Source organism: Ptychodera flava, chromosome 19, assembly GCF_041260155.1.
Source record: "Ptychodera flava strain L36383 chromosome 19, AS_Pfla_20210202, whole genome shotgun sequence".
Classification (NCBI taxonomy): Eukaryota; Metazoa; Hemichordata; class Enteropneusta; family Ptychoderidae; genus Ptychodera; species Ptychodera flava.
In genome coordinates, this window is record NC_091946.1 from 28,192,064 (window position 1) to 28,205,709 (window position 13,646).

The window sequence follows — 13,646 nt, forward strand, 5'->3', positions numbered from 1 at the left end:
CTGATACAATGCCATACAGGGACACATTTTTTGCCCTGGTACACCTGTATTGTGTGATTACCCAATTTACATTTTGGGAGTTTTTAATTTACATTGAACATTACAGCCACTGAGACAAATGGCTTTCTGTAAAACACTCATCTAGGATAAGTCTCATTAAAATCTCTATTAGCCATAGTTTCTGATATATTTTTTATATTTTTAGTAAGTCTATATTTTACAGTATCTGTCAAAACAGCCAGTATGAGAGTAATGTCTGATGTTTTGTTGATAACTGAATATTTGTACACAGTAAAAAAATGCACAGTGCACATAATAGCATGCGTTTGCAAGGCTGATAGTTTGTATTCAAAGATACTTTTGTGAGAGGAACAAGAAAATGTGCTGGTTTAGAACAAAATACTGACAATATTATCAAAAGTTATCAAAACAAAAAGTGACAATAAACATATGGGATACAACTAGACTGGACACAGTCACTGTGCCAGCCAAAAAATGTTTTCCAGCACAGTCCCATGTAGAATTCAGTGGATGTTTGTTCAGTGTTACCCCAGATACGAGCGACTGTGCCTGTCTGCACTATCTCGGCTGATTTGATCATTTCTAAGTACAACTTGCTCTGTAAAAACATTTGAAAAGTAAATACACAGAAATTTCGCCAGTATCGCCTGAAAGTGTTTACAGAAAAGACGGTACTATAATTCAAGTCAGATCTAATCCAGTCAAGTTGAAATGTGCTTTTGTGAACAATCATAGCATAATCTTTTGCAAAAACTCGGGCTATAACCTACCCATATGGATTATTGAATGCTATGGCATAAACCACATTCCTGTGGCCTTCCAGTGTGTGCAGCTCTTCTCCTGAAGCCGTCTCCCACACTTTGCAAGTTCTGTCGTAACTTCCCGTTATAAACATGGAACCAGATTTGTTGAAAGCTACATTGGTTAGAGGAAGAATGTGAGCTCGTAGCACCTACACAAACATTTATAAAGAAAGAAAATGCATTCATGTTATAATGTTGCAGAGAATAAGATATATATTTCCAGGTTAAGATACCTTGTCGCCTGACGCCCGGGACGAGTGAAATTTACGTTCGGGCAAGTCAAAAATAAAATCTGGTCGCCCGCCGGACAAGTTGTTTATACAACCTCTGGCGCAATCAACGCGAACCCAAGTTGCGGTTTGTGCATGTGTCGCCCGATTTGCGTTGTCGTTCACACAAAATAAATGTCAATCACTGACTTTTTTAGATATAATTGTGACGTTCTTCTGCGATTCACTTGCCGACTCACACGATGTTGCAATTTTTCGATGATCGACATGAAATTGTTTCATCGTCCAATTAAAAAAGTCGCTTAAAATTTGGCGTAAACAGCATTTCTTTGTTGTATGCTGACTGCTCCGCCCCAACAAATTAGGTAAAAATTGCAAAACCCAATCATATTGCTTATCGGCGATCGACCGTGCAGTACTTCAAAATCATTTATGCAGCCTCGCGAAGTAGACGAACATTGTTGGCAGATAGTTTGTGGAGTGATCGCTGTAAATATGAGTATTTTACGGTAAAATTTCCACTAACGCAAACAAGGCATTGTGCATTTTCGCAAGCCAGAGCGTAATTTCCGCTCCGCAGTTGCGCAGACCTCCGCAAAAACCAAGCAAAGCTGTTGCCGTAAAGAGGCGCGTGGTTTACGACGATGGGCATTGTGTAACTCTGAGAAACGACGTTGCAATGATTTACGACAGCGCCACGAGGGCCAGCGTGAGTGGGATCGTCTGAGAATTGACGACTCGATGTGATGATTAGAACGATGTTTCTGACAAAAGATCTAAACATAAGCGTTATGATGAGGAAAAACGCCGTAGATGTTATCTGCCAAAATGGAAAGCACAGTAGCCTTGGTTGAAATATGACTGTTCCAAAATGTTCTGTACGTCGTGTCTCAAATACCCCATCATTGCCAAACCATGGAGGTAGGAAGAGACTACCTCCATGGCCAAACCAAGCGAAATGCTTTTCTTGACGGATGCGACATGTTTCGCATTGAATCGATAAGGTCTCACGAGTTTAGTCAACCGCATTTGGACTGTTTGGCGCATCGCAGATGAGATCGTGACGGGGACAATGATTGTGGAAATTTTGTGGGTCCCACTGAGCCCGATACGGATTCACTTGCCAACACCCCGATCGCATGCACTCGCAATGCGTGAACCGAATGACGACGACCAGCGACAGACACTGACCAATCTTTTTACGACGGCATTTATGCTTGCCAAACACAGGAAGCCGATGTATGATATGTACCTTCAAATTTAATGTAAGCCCTGCGTACAGATCTGTGTGTTCCCGGCGTTATACCGCCTCTTGTGGTGGAGGCCGTATAACGCCGGGAACACACAGACCGTACGCAGGCCTACTTCAATGTAAACTTTTGAGAAAAATCGGCGTCAACATCGGCGAAAATTACCAAAATAAGAAAGCCCTGAAAGCTGCTACGGAATTCGTCGCAAGTATTTTGGTCTTGATTATTACAAATGGAGGACAAGTAAAATTTTTGAGAGGACAAGTGAAATTAAAAATCCACTTGTCCGACGGACAAGTGAACTGGAAAAAAAATTGTCAAGCCCTGCTTGTGAAACCTGTAAGTTGACAACCAAAACTTTGCATGGAAACAACCCATAAGGCCAAAAAACGAAAAATTGTGCTGTTCCAATAACCTGACCCTCCCTAATTTTTGCTTGCTGACCCTAAACGTTTTAGAGCTACGTAAACATGGAAGTAACAAACAGAGAGCAAAACCCGAAAATTACGAGTTAGTTAACTGGCATTTGACTTTTGCTTGAACGAGGACATCTTTTATGTTTTTATTCCTTTTATATGTATGATACGTTTTCCTGAAAATGTTGTGGCCAGCGTTTGATTGTCCTGAACCCTTGAAAAGTGCATATTTAAAAATAAAAATGTTTTGGAAAAAAAAGCCCTGCCGACCTACCTACCCTATTTTTGAAAACCATGTTATTGGAACAGCACAATGTATATTTTGTTTGGCCTTATACAATAATATTGGTTGTTTTGGTTACTTAGGAATATTGCTACTGTAGTATGGACATGTATTAATCAGTGAACCCTCTACATCATTATGCTACACCTCTGATGCACAAAAGCACTCTTTGACTCAGGAAATTCCATACACTATTTTTGGACTGAAAAATTCTTCAGCTGGTAACTACAGTGCTGTAAGGAGACAACAAGTTTGTGCCCAAGGGACTTTGAGTGACCTCCAAAACAGTCTGTTTCCTGAAGCCATACGCCAAGAGAAACAATGTTTGGGCCACGTCAGGTCCAAGGGATTAATGTATGTTTGTTACTCTAATGGCCAGTTCATTATTTTACAAAACATTTCATCCAATTTCATGACTAAAAATCGAAAAATTTCACTGCATTGGACAGTCTTGGTTACAGAAAAGACGGCCATCTACGTTTTTGTTTTTGATGAATATGCAGACTCTGAATTTGTATTTTCAAACTTATCCAGGTAACAGTGATTCGACCTTGTTGGATAACAGTTGGTAAAGAAGCTCTTTGCATATTTCTGTGCAAAAATGATGTAAAGTATCCAACATGACCATACATGTACACTGATGAAAAATGATGAGGCTATGAATATGGTAGGTTGTGACAGGATTTAGAAAAGTTGTTATTCTATCAGAAAATCCACATTGTGTAGAACTGTGCCAATGCTGTGTGGACCGAGTCTGATAAATATTCTCAGCTCTACATACTGAACTGGGGTACAGATATGCTTTTTATATGAGTATTGAATACTATGGGATGGGGGGGGGGGAGGGGGGAGCATGGGTGACAATAGGTATAACTGACTAGTACTACATGCTACTACACAGTGGTAGAGGGACTGTGGCCACTGGTACAAGTAAGTCATGACTGTTTTACATGTATGACAGTGTTTGTTTCAAAACAGCAATGCTGACTGACACAGTGACAGCCAGCAGTGAGTTCACAAGGCTGTGCCCGTGCCTGACATAGCATGCATGGAAGCGTGACACAAACTGACCGTGTGTGGTACAATAATATGATGAAGAATACATTTGAATTGAGACACATAATGCCATTTGAACAGAGTTTATTGTCACAATGGCAGACTAACCACACATGTATTACAGAGAAAACCGTGTATATAAAAAGTGCTTCTACGTCACCAATACTGCAGCTGGTGCCTTACACGAGATCATGTGGAGAATTAAAATTTACAAGCACTGTTTTTTCGGTCAGGATGTCTTATTTCAGTAAAATAAGCTACTGTTACAAGTAGTAATCCCTAGTATCCACGTATACACGTACATGTATAGGAATATGCAGTAATTTTGAAGTACACATGTATCCCAGAAAATTCCTATCAACCTTGACAAATGATGGTTTTCGTTTTGCAGAAACATTTGATGTTGTAATTTCACAGTAGATCTCAGGCTCCCCATCCATTGCAATCACCAAGTTCTTGATTAATTTGCATAAAAGAGTCCAATGTGGCAATAACTTGATTGATTAGCAAATTAACTATCTGAGTAATCACTCTTCTGGGTCTTGCAGAGATATAAAATTTACAAAAAACTGCCTCACGATAATGGGTTTCCTCTTGGTTGCAAATGACAACAGCACATACATGTATGGAAAAAACGGCAAGAGTGGAAATAGAAATCTACATAAAACAGATTTGACTTCCTACTGCAACAATGATCTAAAAATTAAGTTTCAAAAACAAACTGGGATACGGAAGATCTTGAAAGGCATGTGATCAAGAAGCTTAACCCTTTCACCGCCATGGTTTGTCCCAAATCCATTGTTTTCTATGGTAAAGTTGGACCTGTATACAGGGAACAAGGGGTTAAAGGGTTAACCTTCCCCACCCCCCCCCCCTAATCATCCCCATCCCCACTTAAATGCAATTACACTTTTCAATAGTAAACTATTGAGACATGATAGGATCATAACAGAATCAGGTAGTAAAAAGGGTCAACAGAGGGCTGACAGATTGGCTCTCAGTACAAAAAATAAAGTGTGAAGGGAAATAACGACAACGGGTACACGTTACCTTGAACAAGTAGAATTTGTGGTCATCTGACTGTCCTAATTTTTCTTGAAGCCTCTGTATGAGCTGTCTGACTTGTTCCAGTCTGGTAGATGTTATAAGAGGCTCTTTCCTCACAATTTCATCTAAAACTGCATCTACATCTGTCCTGTTGTACACATGGGTAAATAATGAGAAGAGAAAAAGAAGAGATGTAAGTCATTTGGGAATCAAAGTGTTGCCTTCACAGTCATACAAAGAGAAAATGCTGATGGTCAGTGCGGAGAACAACTTGTGAACTGTAAGGTACACCTTTTATTGTATAAGGCCAAACAAAAAAATATGTGCTGTTCCGATTACATGGTTTTAAAAAATAGGGTAGGTAGGTAGGGAAATTTTTTTTTTTTCAATTTTTTTTTTTATTTCTCAATGTGCATTTTGTACGCGTTCAAACAAACTACTAGTGAACAATTTCCTCATGAAACGCACTCAAATTGAATACCAATATATTAAAATAAAATATTCATCAGTAGAATTGAAGTGTGTGGTTTATTAGACTGCCATGGAAATTGATATGGCTGAATAACAATTCTTTGACACGAAAGTGAACTGTTTATCTAAAGGTAAATCCTCAGCTTTTAGCAGTCACTCGCAAGAAAAACGCACATGCTTTACGTTGAAGTTGTTTGTAGCCTCGCCAACCTCTATATTTGTCTGTTGTACTTACAACCACGCCCCAGCAGCATCACTGGCACATTCAACTTGAATAGAATACATTTTACATTCAGAAAAACCTGGATGGTGTTCCTCCAAAATTTCTTCGAATGTTCGGTTCTGTTTAACAGAAGACAAAAATCGACCTTTCTTCACCATGATCGCATTTGCGAAACAAAATTGAGTACACGTGATGTCCATCGCGAGTCACCATTTTGTTTGAGACGAGGCCTGCTATAAGTAGGCATACCAGGCCCTTTTTTGTTCTCGGTTAAACTTACTTGAATTGTATGTTTTCTTGAAGATCTTGTCTCAGGATTCAAAAAACTGTTTGAATAATGGTTCTATCTTGTCTACTTCCAGGGTTACGATTTTTTTAGAATTTAAATATGCTAGATTTTTTGACAAAAGGTCAAAAAATTTCAACATATGGCTGAGAGTCATTTTGTGGGTATCCCTCTGAAAAATATAGTTGTATAATAACATTAATTCTCTAACTAATCTGCTTAAAATACTTTTTGTGCAATATATTGTAAGAGAACGGTATAAGGAGCTTTTGTTTTCTTTACACAGAGACTTGAAAATGCCAAATATTTTGTGAGACAGAGTTGAAAATTAATTGGAAGGCACCGTGTTACGTGTATACTACCAGTCAAAAAGCTATTTTTCGCCATTTTCAAACTACTGTAATTTTCAGAGTTTTTAAGCTAGCTCTGTCAAATTTTGGACAGTTAAACTTGAGTAATAACAATTAGATCTGTAAAATTTCTTAAGTGTTACATTTGAGAAATTCTGATATTCAAAAACCAAAAATCATAGGAATATGAATAAAATAAGTCATTGTTCAACTGATCAACTCACAGTACAGAATAATCCCCCTGGAGCTGTCCTTTTTTACACAAGAATATTACTCCCCCCTAAAAAGCTGTCATCTTGTTGTAGTCAATTTTCCTTTAGCATTGAAATCTAGAGCCGTGGTTATGATTTTTTCCTTTCCTTTCCTTAGATTTTTCATTCTCTCTTCATTTGCCTGTCTTTCAACTTGTCTTGTTTATCAATTCCCGATTCCTGCACTACCCCTATCTGTCATTTTCCCCAGTTTACGTTTAAGGTTGTTTACATACATTTATTATAATAATAACCATGGCATGCTGACTTTATTCCCATACCGGTACATCATTGAAGTGTTCAACGAAGTACGTACGTACGGCAAAATTCACGGTAAATTCCGAACGCACAGATTTTGAAACTACTCAGAACTGACCTTAACACACAGTTTTTGGTGTACGGGTTTATATTGTAATGATAGAATGACTATAAAAAGTAAAATTGACCAAAATTTTGCTCGATTCACTATCACAAAACACTTCCGGGTTTTCACTTGGCCTGCATGGCCGCGCTGTGCATGGCGCGGTTCGGAAATGACAACAACAAGGTAAATGAAAGATTACATCAAAAAACGGCCGTGAAAATGCTTCAAACTTTCCACAAATTTAATATAACAGTTGCTGTTTGGTATACTAACTAAGATCACTGAAAATTGTCCCTGCATTTTAGCGAAAACCTACCCACAAAACGCCGTTTAGGCACTGAACAACATACTGTAACGAGCCATTCCATTCTAACATAGGAAGTAGTGGCCTGAGAAATGTGCGTGCCGCAGTACGGCACGCTGCAGCGCTGTATGGCGAAAAATAATGCTGGATTTTGAGCGCTAAAATGACACGATATTTTTTTCTTTATTTTCAAAAAAAATCCCATGGTAGAACGAGCAGTTGAATTGGAATTTTTTTTATCGATAATTTTATTGAATTAGACCCAACACTTTTTGAGATACAGCAGTTTGAAAACCGGACACCGTTCGGTGTGCAACAGCTGTCAGTGTCGATGTCATCATGTCGCAAGTTTTCATGAGCGTCTGGCATCACTTCTAGAAGAATGACGTATTAGTTCTCGCGTGATTCGCGCGATTTGTCATAGTTCTCGCGTGATTTCATGCGTTTCACGTTTTTTCATACCGTTATTTTTACTTCCGGGTTTACGAGGCTCTAAAAAGTCTAGGGTCGGGGGGTTAAAATTGGGTTGGGTCGGGTAATCGGAACAGCACATATTTTTTTGTTTGGCCTAAACGGCCACTCACTTTTTGTAATATTAGGCAGCAGGCATATGATGTGTAAATTAAACTTTTCTTTCATGCTGTCTACACATGACAGCCATAAACTCATTAAGAATGCCTGCAAATACCTTGAGGCTTCACATAAATGTTTTAACCCTTTCACCCCCAGTTCCCTGTATACAGGTCCAACTTTACCATAGAAAACAATGGATTTGGGACAAACCATGGTGGTGAAAGTGTTTAGGGAGGCTGAGGAGGACATAAATGTACATGTGCTGCAATACGTTTCCAACAGATCCTGTATGCCTACAAGAAACACTCTTTTGTTCATTTTACAGCACATGCATATACTAAGTTACCATTGGCTTATCCTGTAGGCTGCGTAAATAAATATTAACAGATTATTACTGTTGGCTACATGTATATTTGACAAAGCAGAAATTTCTAATTTCAGAACTTTAATCTTACCATGCTATTAGAATCGTTGGTATGTACATAATTACATGGCAGGACAAATCACAGAAACGTGTACTACCGGTATACCCCACACGGGGTTAACAAACTCATACAATGCAAATTTCAAATCCTACCACATTTCATTCAGACCTTTAATATTCCGATGCGGCTCTTGAACAATATCTAGGAATACATGTACAGGCAGGGATACATGTATATACTTGTAACCTGATCTGTCTTCAGGGGCTGACTGGTGATCTAACATGTACGTGTGTGTCCAGTCAAAGTTACAGAACATGCATATTTGTATGAATTGGGCACTAGTAATATACTAGTATGTTAACAATTTTATGGTGCTCCAATTTATGGTTGAATATATATACATGAACTGAATGAATGCCCTTTACCAAACTAAGGTAACACAAATACTCATGTACATGTACTGTATGTATATCACACATCTACACCACAAGTTTTACTTTGCAGGAATTTCTTCTAACTGCAAACACTTCATGACTTCCAATTCACTTCAACTCTGTGTCAAAAAACCATACCATGAATCTTGTCTTGAACCAACTGCCTAACACGGATCAGTGTGCTACCAGTATATGAAGTGCATCACAGTTGCTGACCATGTATTTAATTAAGAAACAAAATGTGCTGTGATAGTGAATCTGGCTTTGCAGAACATATAGAAGACTTTCTATGCACCACACCACATCATCCCATATCACCACTACATGTACCTCACACCAAAACCACCTTGTACCAAAACCTCTTCAGTCAAAGAGTAATTTCACCCCAAAACCATTTCGACTCCATAACAACTCAACCTTGCCCAAAACTGTCACTAACTGGTAACACTGAAAATTATCCACCAATGCTCACAGGATTTCATCACATATCTGCTTCCTGGCCAAAAGTCTTGAAAGAGAACACATTTTGAGAAACTGACATTGTGCAAGGCACTAATTACTAGCCCTACGAATGTTTTGGGACTCTGGAGATGGCTTGGCCGTCGCCAGGCTCTTTCGCCACACATTAATCTAATTAGGCGACAGGGCTTGAATCATAGACCCTCAAAAAAATTCTTGAGGGTCTATGCTTGAATTGTACATGTGTGTGCAGTTTCAAGGGCATATTTCATTATTCTTTTTTTTTTTCTTTTGCTATAATTAATTGTTCCTGGGAGAAGAAAAGGTTCACAGTAGCAGAATGTCTTACATACTGTTGTAATGTGTCAAATGTAAAAGCATTACCCTGTGACCATGGAGGTAGTAGAGAAGGAGTCACAACTGAGATAATTACGTTTATTACTATTGTGCACCATTGGTTTAATCCCTTTATGTCCATTGTTTAACACCCCTTTCCCGCCATGTGCGTTGCCGACGGTACCTTCGCAACCGAACCGAGTGAAATTAACCTGGGTTTGCTAATGCGACTCAGTTTCTCCACAGTGTCATAACGCCTGCGCAAAGCCTGTATTTGCGTAGCTTGGGTCAAGTGCGTCATGATAGTGCAAGAACCGACACGTTCCGTCCACGAAAAGTGAAGTTACAAGGAATTTAAGTTTTTCATTCTCAAAATCTTGGTAATTTTAACGTCGTTTTTTATATACTTTACATTCGATCGCAGGAACCTTTCCTTGTTAGAATGAAAGTTCTGATCACGAACTTTTCAATCATGTAATGAGTGTGGTGCAGCGGACTGCAGCACTGCCGTGAGCGTGGGTTAAACTTGTAGCGTTTCCCGGGTGTTTATGACGCGACGCCGCGCCAGCGACGCCATAGGCGACGCTTTGTTTCAATGCATCGTACGTGTTGTTTTTATATCGCGACCATTCATTAAAGTCATGGACGTAGCAGTTAAAAGCTATGCTTTCTTATTTAACCTTATCATTAATGCCAGTACAACATGATAAAACACGGCAAGAACCAAGAACTGGATAGCCCAAAAAAGTTGGTGTGTTAACAATGCTGCTCTACGATGTATGGCATTTTTTTGTAATCGCAAGCTATCATCAACTCAGTCTCCGCGCCTTTGCAGATACAAAAGCTCCCTTCCTCAATTATCTGTTCCTCGACCTCTTTAACATCGTGTACATCAAAATCAGTGGAACGACTCGAACTTCCCGACGCGACGCTTGGACACGTGACGCCATGTTTGAAGATCTGTCAACTGCCGAGGGACGGCCGAAACACCCGAACGACCCCGAACGAACTTAATCTTGTTTCCTAAATCCGAGAAAACGCGTTCGCAAGTCCCGTTGGTGCTAATGGAGTAGTTAGTAAGGCAAACAGCGGCAAAACACATGGTCCCTTTGATCTCCGCCTAGTTGTGACTCCTTCTCTACTACCTCCATGCTGTGACCTACCATTGTTTTAGGATGAGTTAAAGGTCTGGTGAAATGCCCATGTTGCAAAATCACAGAAATACAGTTGATGGTCTATAAAACAGTTACATTCATTTCTTTTTTCGTTTAGCGCGCGTGATTATGAAATATGGCAAAAGAAAAATGCAATGTGGGCGTGTCCCCCGAGCCTCTCCAGTCGACTTTTTTCGGCTTTCCGAAGTTTGCCCGACTCCGTATCTCATAACGGGAAGTAAAGTATTTCACACCTCCGTAAGCTCCCCACGGGGGGTAACTTCTAGGGTTTCCGCTTACATGATCAGGACAGTGTCCTCCTTCACTATGGGAAGACGTTGTTCTTTTGGTGGCTGTGACAGCGGCAAGAACATGAACGGCTCAACTGTAGACTTTTTCAGTGTAAAGTGTTTGAACCATAATGTGCTTGTCTCTTCTGGTTCGTACGATCGGCCACGGTCCCTCGGCTGAGCCTGCCTCACTACACAGAAGGTTGGGACCGTAATGCAAATCAACTGCATGAACACCAACACTGAACGTTGTGACTGCCACTTATAAAATGCACTAGTCTACAACACGGAACGTCGGGACCGCAATGCAAATCGACAGTAACTTAAAACGTAAATGGGACCGTGATTAAAATGAACTACAACACGGAAGGTTGTACCGCGATGCAAATCAGCTGCATGAACAGCAACACTGAACGTTGAGACTACCATTAAAACGAACAACAACACGGAACGTAGAGATCGCAATACAAATCATGGGTGTAGAGTCCTCCCTGATACAAATCGACAGCAACACGGAACGCGTCGTTGGGACGGCGATTAAATTGAAGAACAACGGGGAATACCGGACCGCGAGGACTGGACCGCGATGCAAATCGACCGCAACATGGAAATAAAATGCACAACACAGAACATATAGACCGTAATGTAAATCAACTACAACACCAAACTTGTTGCCTCGATTAAAATGCGTATGTCTGCTATGTATAGCAAAAGTTTCAATTCTCGCGAGCAAGCGTTCCTATGCCTGCTGTACACTAGACAAAATGACGTCAAATTTATCGCGAGGGCTCGATTGCGTGTGTCAAGTTTCAATTCTCGCGAGAGCCATTTATGCATGTTGTACACTAGACTAAATGACGTCAAATCTCTCGCGAGACTTGGCTCGATTGCAAATATGTACGACGGAAAGAACGCAATAATACGGAAGTAGACACAGTTTTTGTGAATCGCCGAGAGAGAAGCGCAGATTAAACAAAAGACTAAAAAACCCATGTTTTTTCTTTATTGTACCATATTTTTTAAACAAAAATCAGTTTCACCAGTGTGGCGAATTAGGATCGATTTTTTTCGCCACTTCGGATTTCGATTCGCATTGGCGAACGAACGTGGCGAATGGGCAGCACGAACACTGAGGCTGTTTTGTTAGCGGATACCGGGCAGAGATAAGGCGGTGTTGGCCCGCTATTCGATGTAAATGAACACACCTGTGACGTCACAGACGGCCAACCATGATCCCCGCTGCGGGCGTGACCTGAGTGTCGCAAAATGACCCCATGAAAGCCGCGCATAGAAATATCAAAAAAATTAACACTTGCGCGTACTTTTAGGCTGCAATTATGTTGCGAGGGTAATAGTATTGACCCCCTGGAAGATATTCAGTCACATGAACGGGACCATTTCACCAGACCTTTAAATAGTACCCGGTACATGGGGCAAAGTGGTTCTGGTGTGAGTAGTACCGTACTTCACAGGGCAATGTGGCACTGGATGTTGTATTTTAGACACGGTGGATTTCGAATGATATTGTGTGGGGCCACGTGGGAGCGAAGTGTCTAGACCCCTATCTATTTGAAAGAAAACAAAATGATAACTTACTCTGGTTTCAAGTCAAGTAGATCTATAGATTTGTTCTTTATGTTCCCATGCTGCTCATATTCTAAGATGATACCTGAGGCAGAAAAAAAAGGATAAATACTGTACACTTTATAGAATGTCAAGTGAAAAAAATGCGTACGATTTCGGCAGTTTTCATGCCAAAGTTGTGAACAGAAGAAAGTACACAACTATTTCTTTCTGTTTTCCATGGATGTAGCTCGTCTATAAAAACAATATCATCATATACTATAGAATCTAAAGCAAAATATTGCGTAATTGTCACCATTCTACATTCATGGTCGCATAATCAAATCTCAGTACAATAACCAATACTATTCACGGAATATGTATCGTACACATTGTTTCATCATAGCCTATGACAAAGGAGTAGACTCGAGACTGGGGATGTGAAAAATATTTCAGTTGCCACACAACATGTCCATCACAAATTAGATGCCTTTATTTGTGCAACCGTACGCCGTGACCCGTGCATCGAACATTTCAGAATGAACGCAGCCCGAAAGTCTACTCAGGACCTTTCCGTTTCATAACATCATCCATTTATTTCGGAGAACATGAAAAGAATGCGTCCAATAACTGCTGTTGTGGCATGTTGACAGGCAACAGCTACAGTGCCACACTCGTCGCAATCATAACAATTAACAATCCACGATAGGGAAAGCGATTTCGCTGCTTATACAGCTCTATGATTAGCGTCGATCACTCATGATGGCATTGAGGCTCTTACCTGGAGGATAATACCGGAGCAAGAATCGCTTTAACCTCATGCTGAAAGCTTCTGGCTCCGAAAAAAGTTTAGTCTTGACGCTTGTTTCGGACGGAGACGAGCAAGATGGCGGGGAATGCCTATGACCTTTCAACTTTGTAGAGGCGGCATAAGTGCAGGTTTTTACTTGTAAATTGTGGTCTATAAGAGTAATATTTATCGCTAAATCAAAATTACCATATGTATCTACTTTTAAAATACTTCATTAAAGGAGAAAACTTCATTAAAATAGTGCAA

The 13,646-nt window shown here is 40.1% G+C and overlaps 1 protein-coding gene across 1 annotated transcript in view; it reads right to left on the reverse strand.

Moving 5' to 3' along the window:
- Positions 1-13,519, reverse strand: part of LOC139119151 (dynein assembly factor with WD repeat domains 1-like) — a 22,517-nt gene extending 8,998 nt beyond the window's left edge. The window contains exons 1-4 of the mRNA XM_070682807.1: positions 13,371-13,519; positions 12,623-12,695; positions 5,110-5,254; positions 792-973 (exon numbers count right to left, since the gene is read on the reverse strand). Of these exons, the coding sequence (XP_070538908.1) occupies positions 792-973; positions 5,110-5,254; positions 12,623-12,695; positions 13,371-13,410 (440 nt within the window). The 5' untranslated portion in view covers positions 13,411-13,519. The remainder of the gene's footprint in view (positions 1-791; positions 974-5,109; positions 5,255-12,622; positions 12,696-13,370) is intronic.
- Positions 13,520-13,646: the final 127 nt, after the last annotated feature.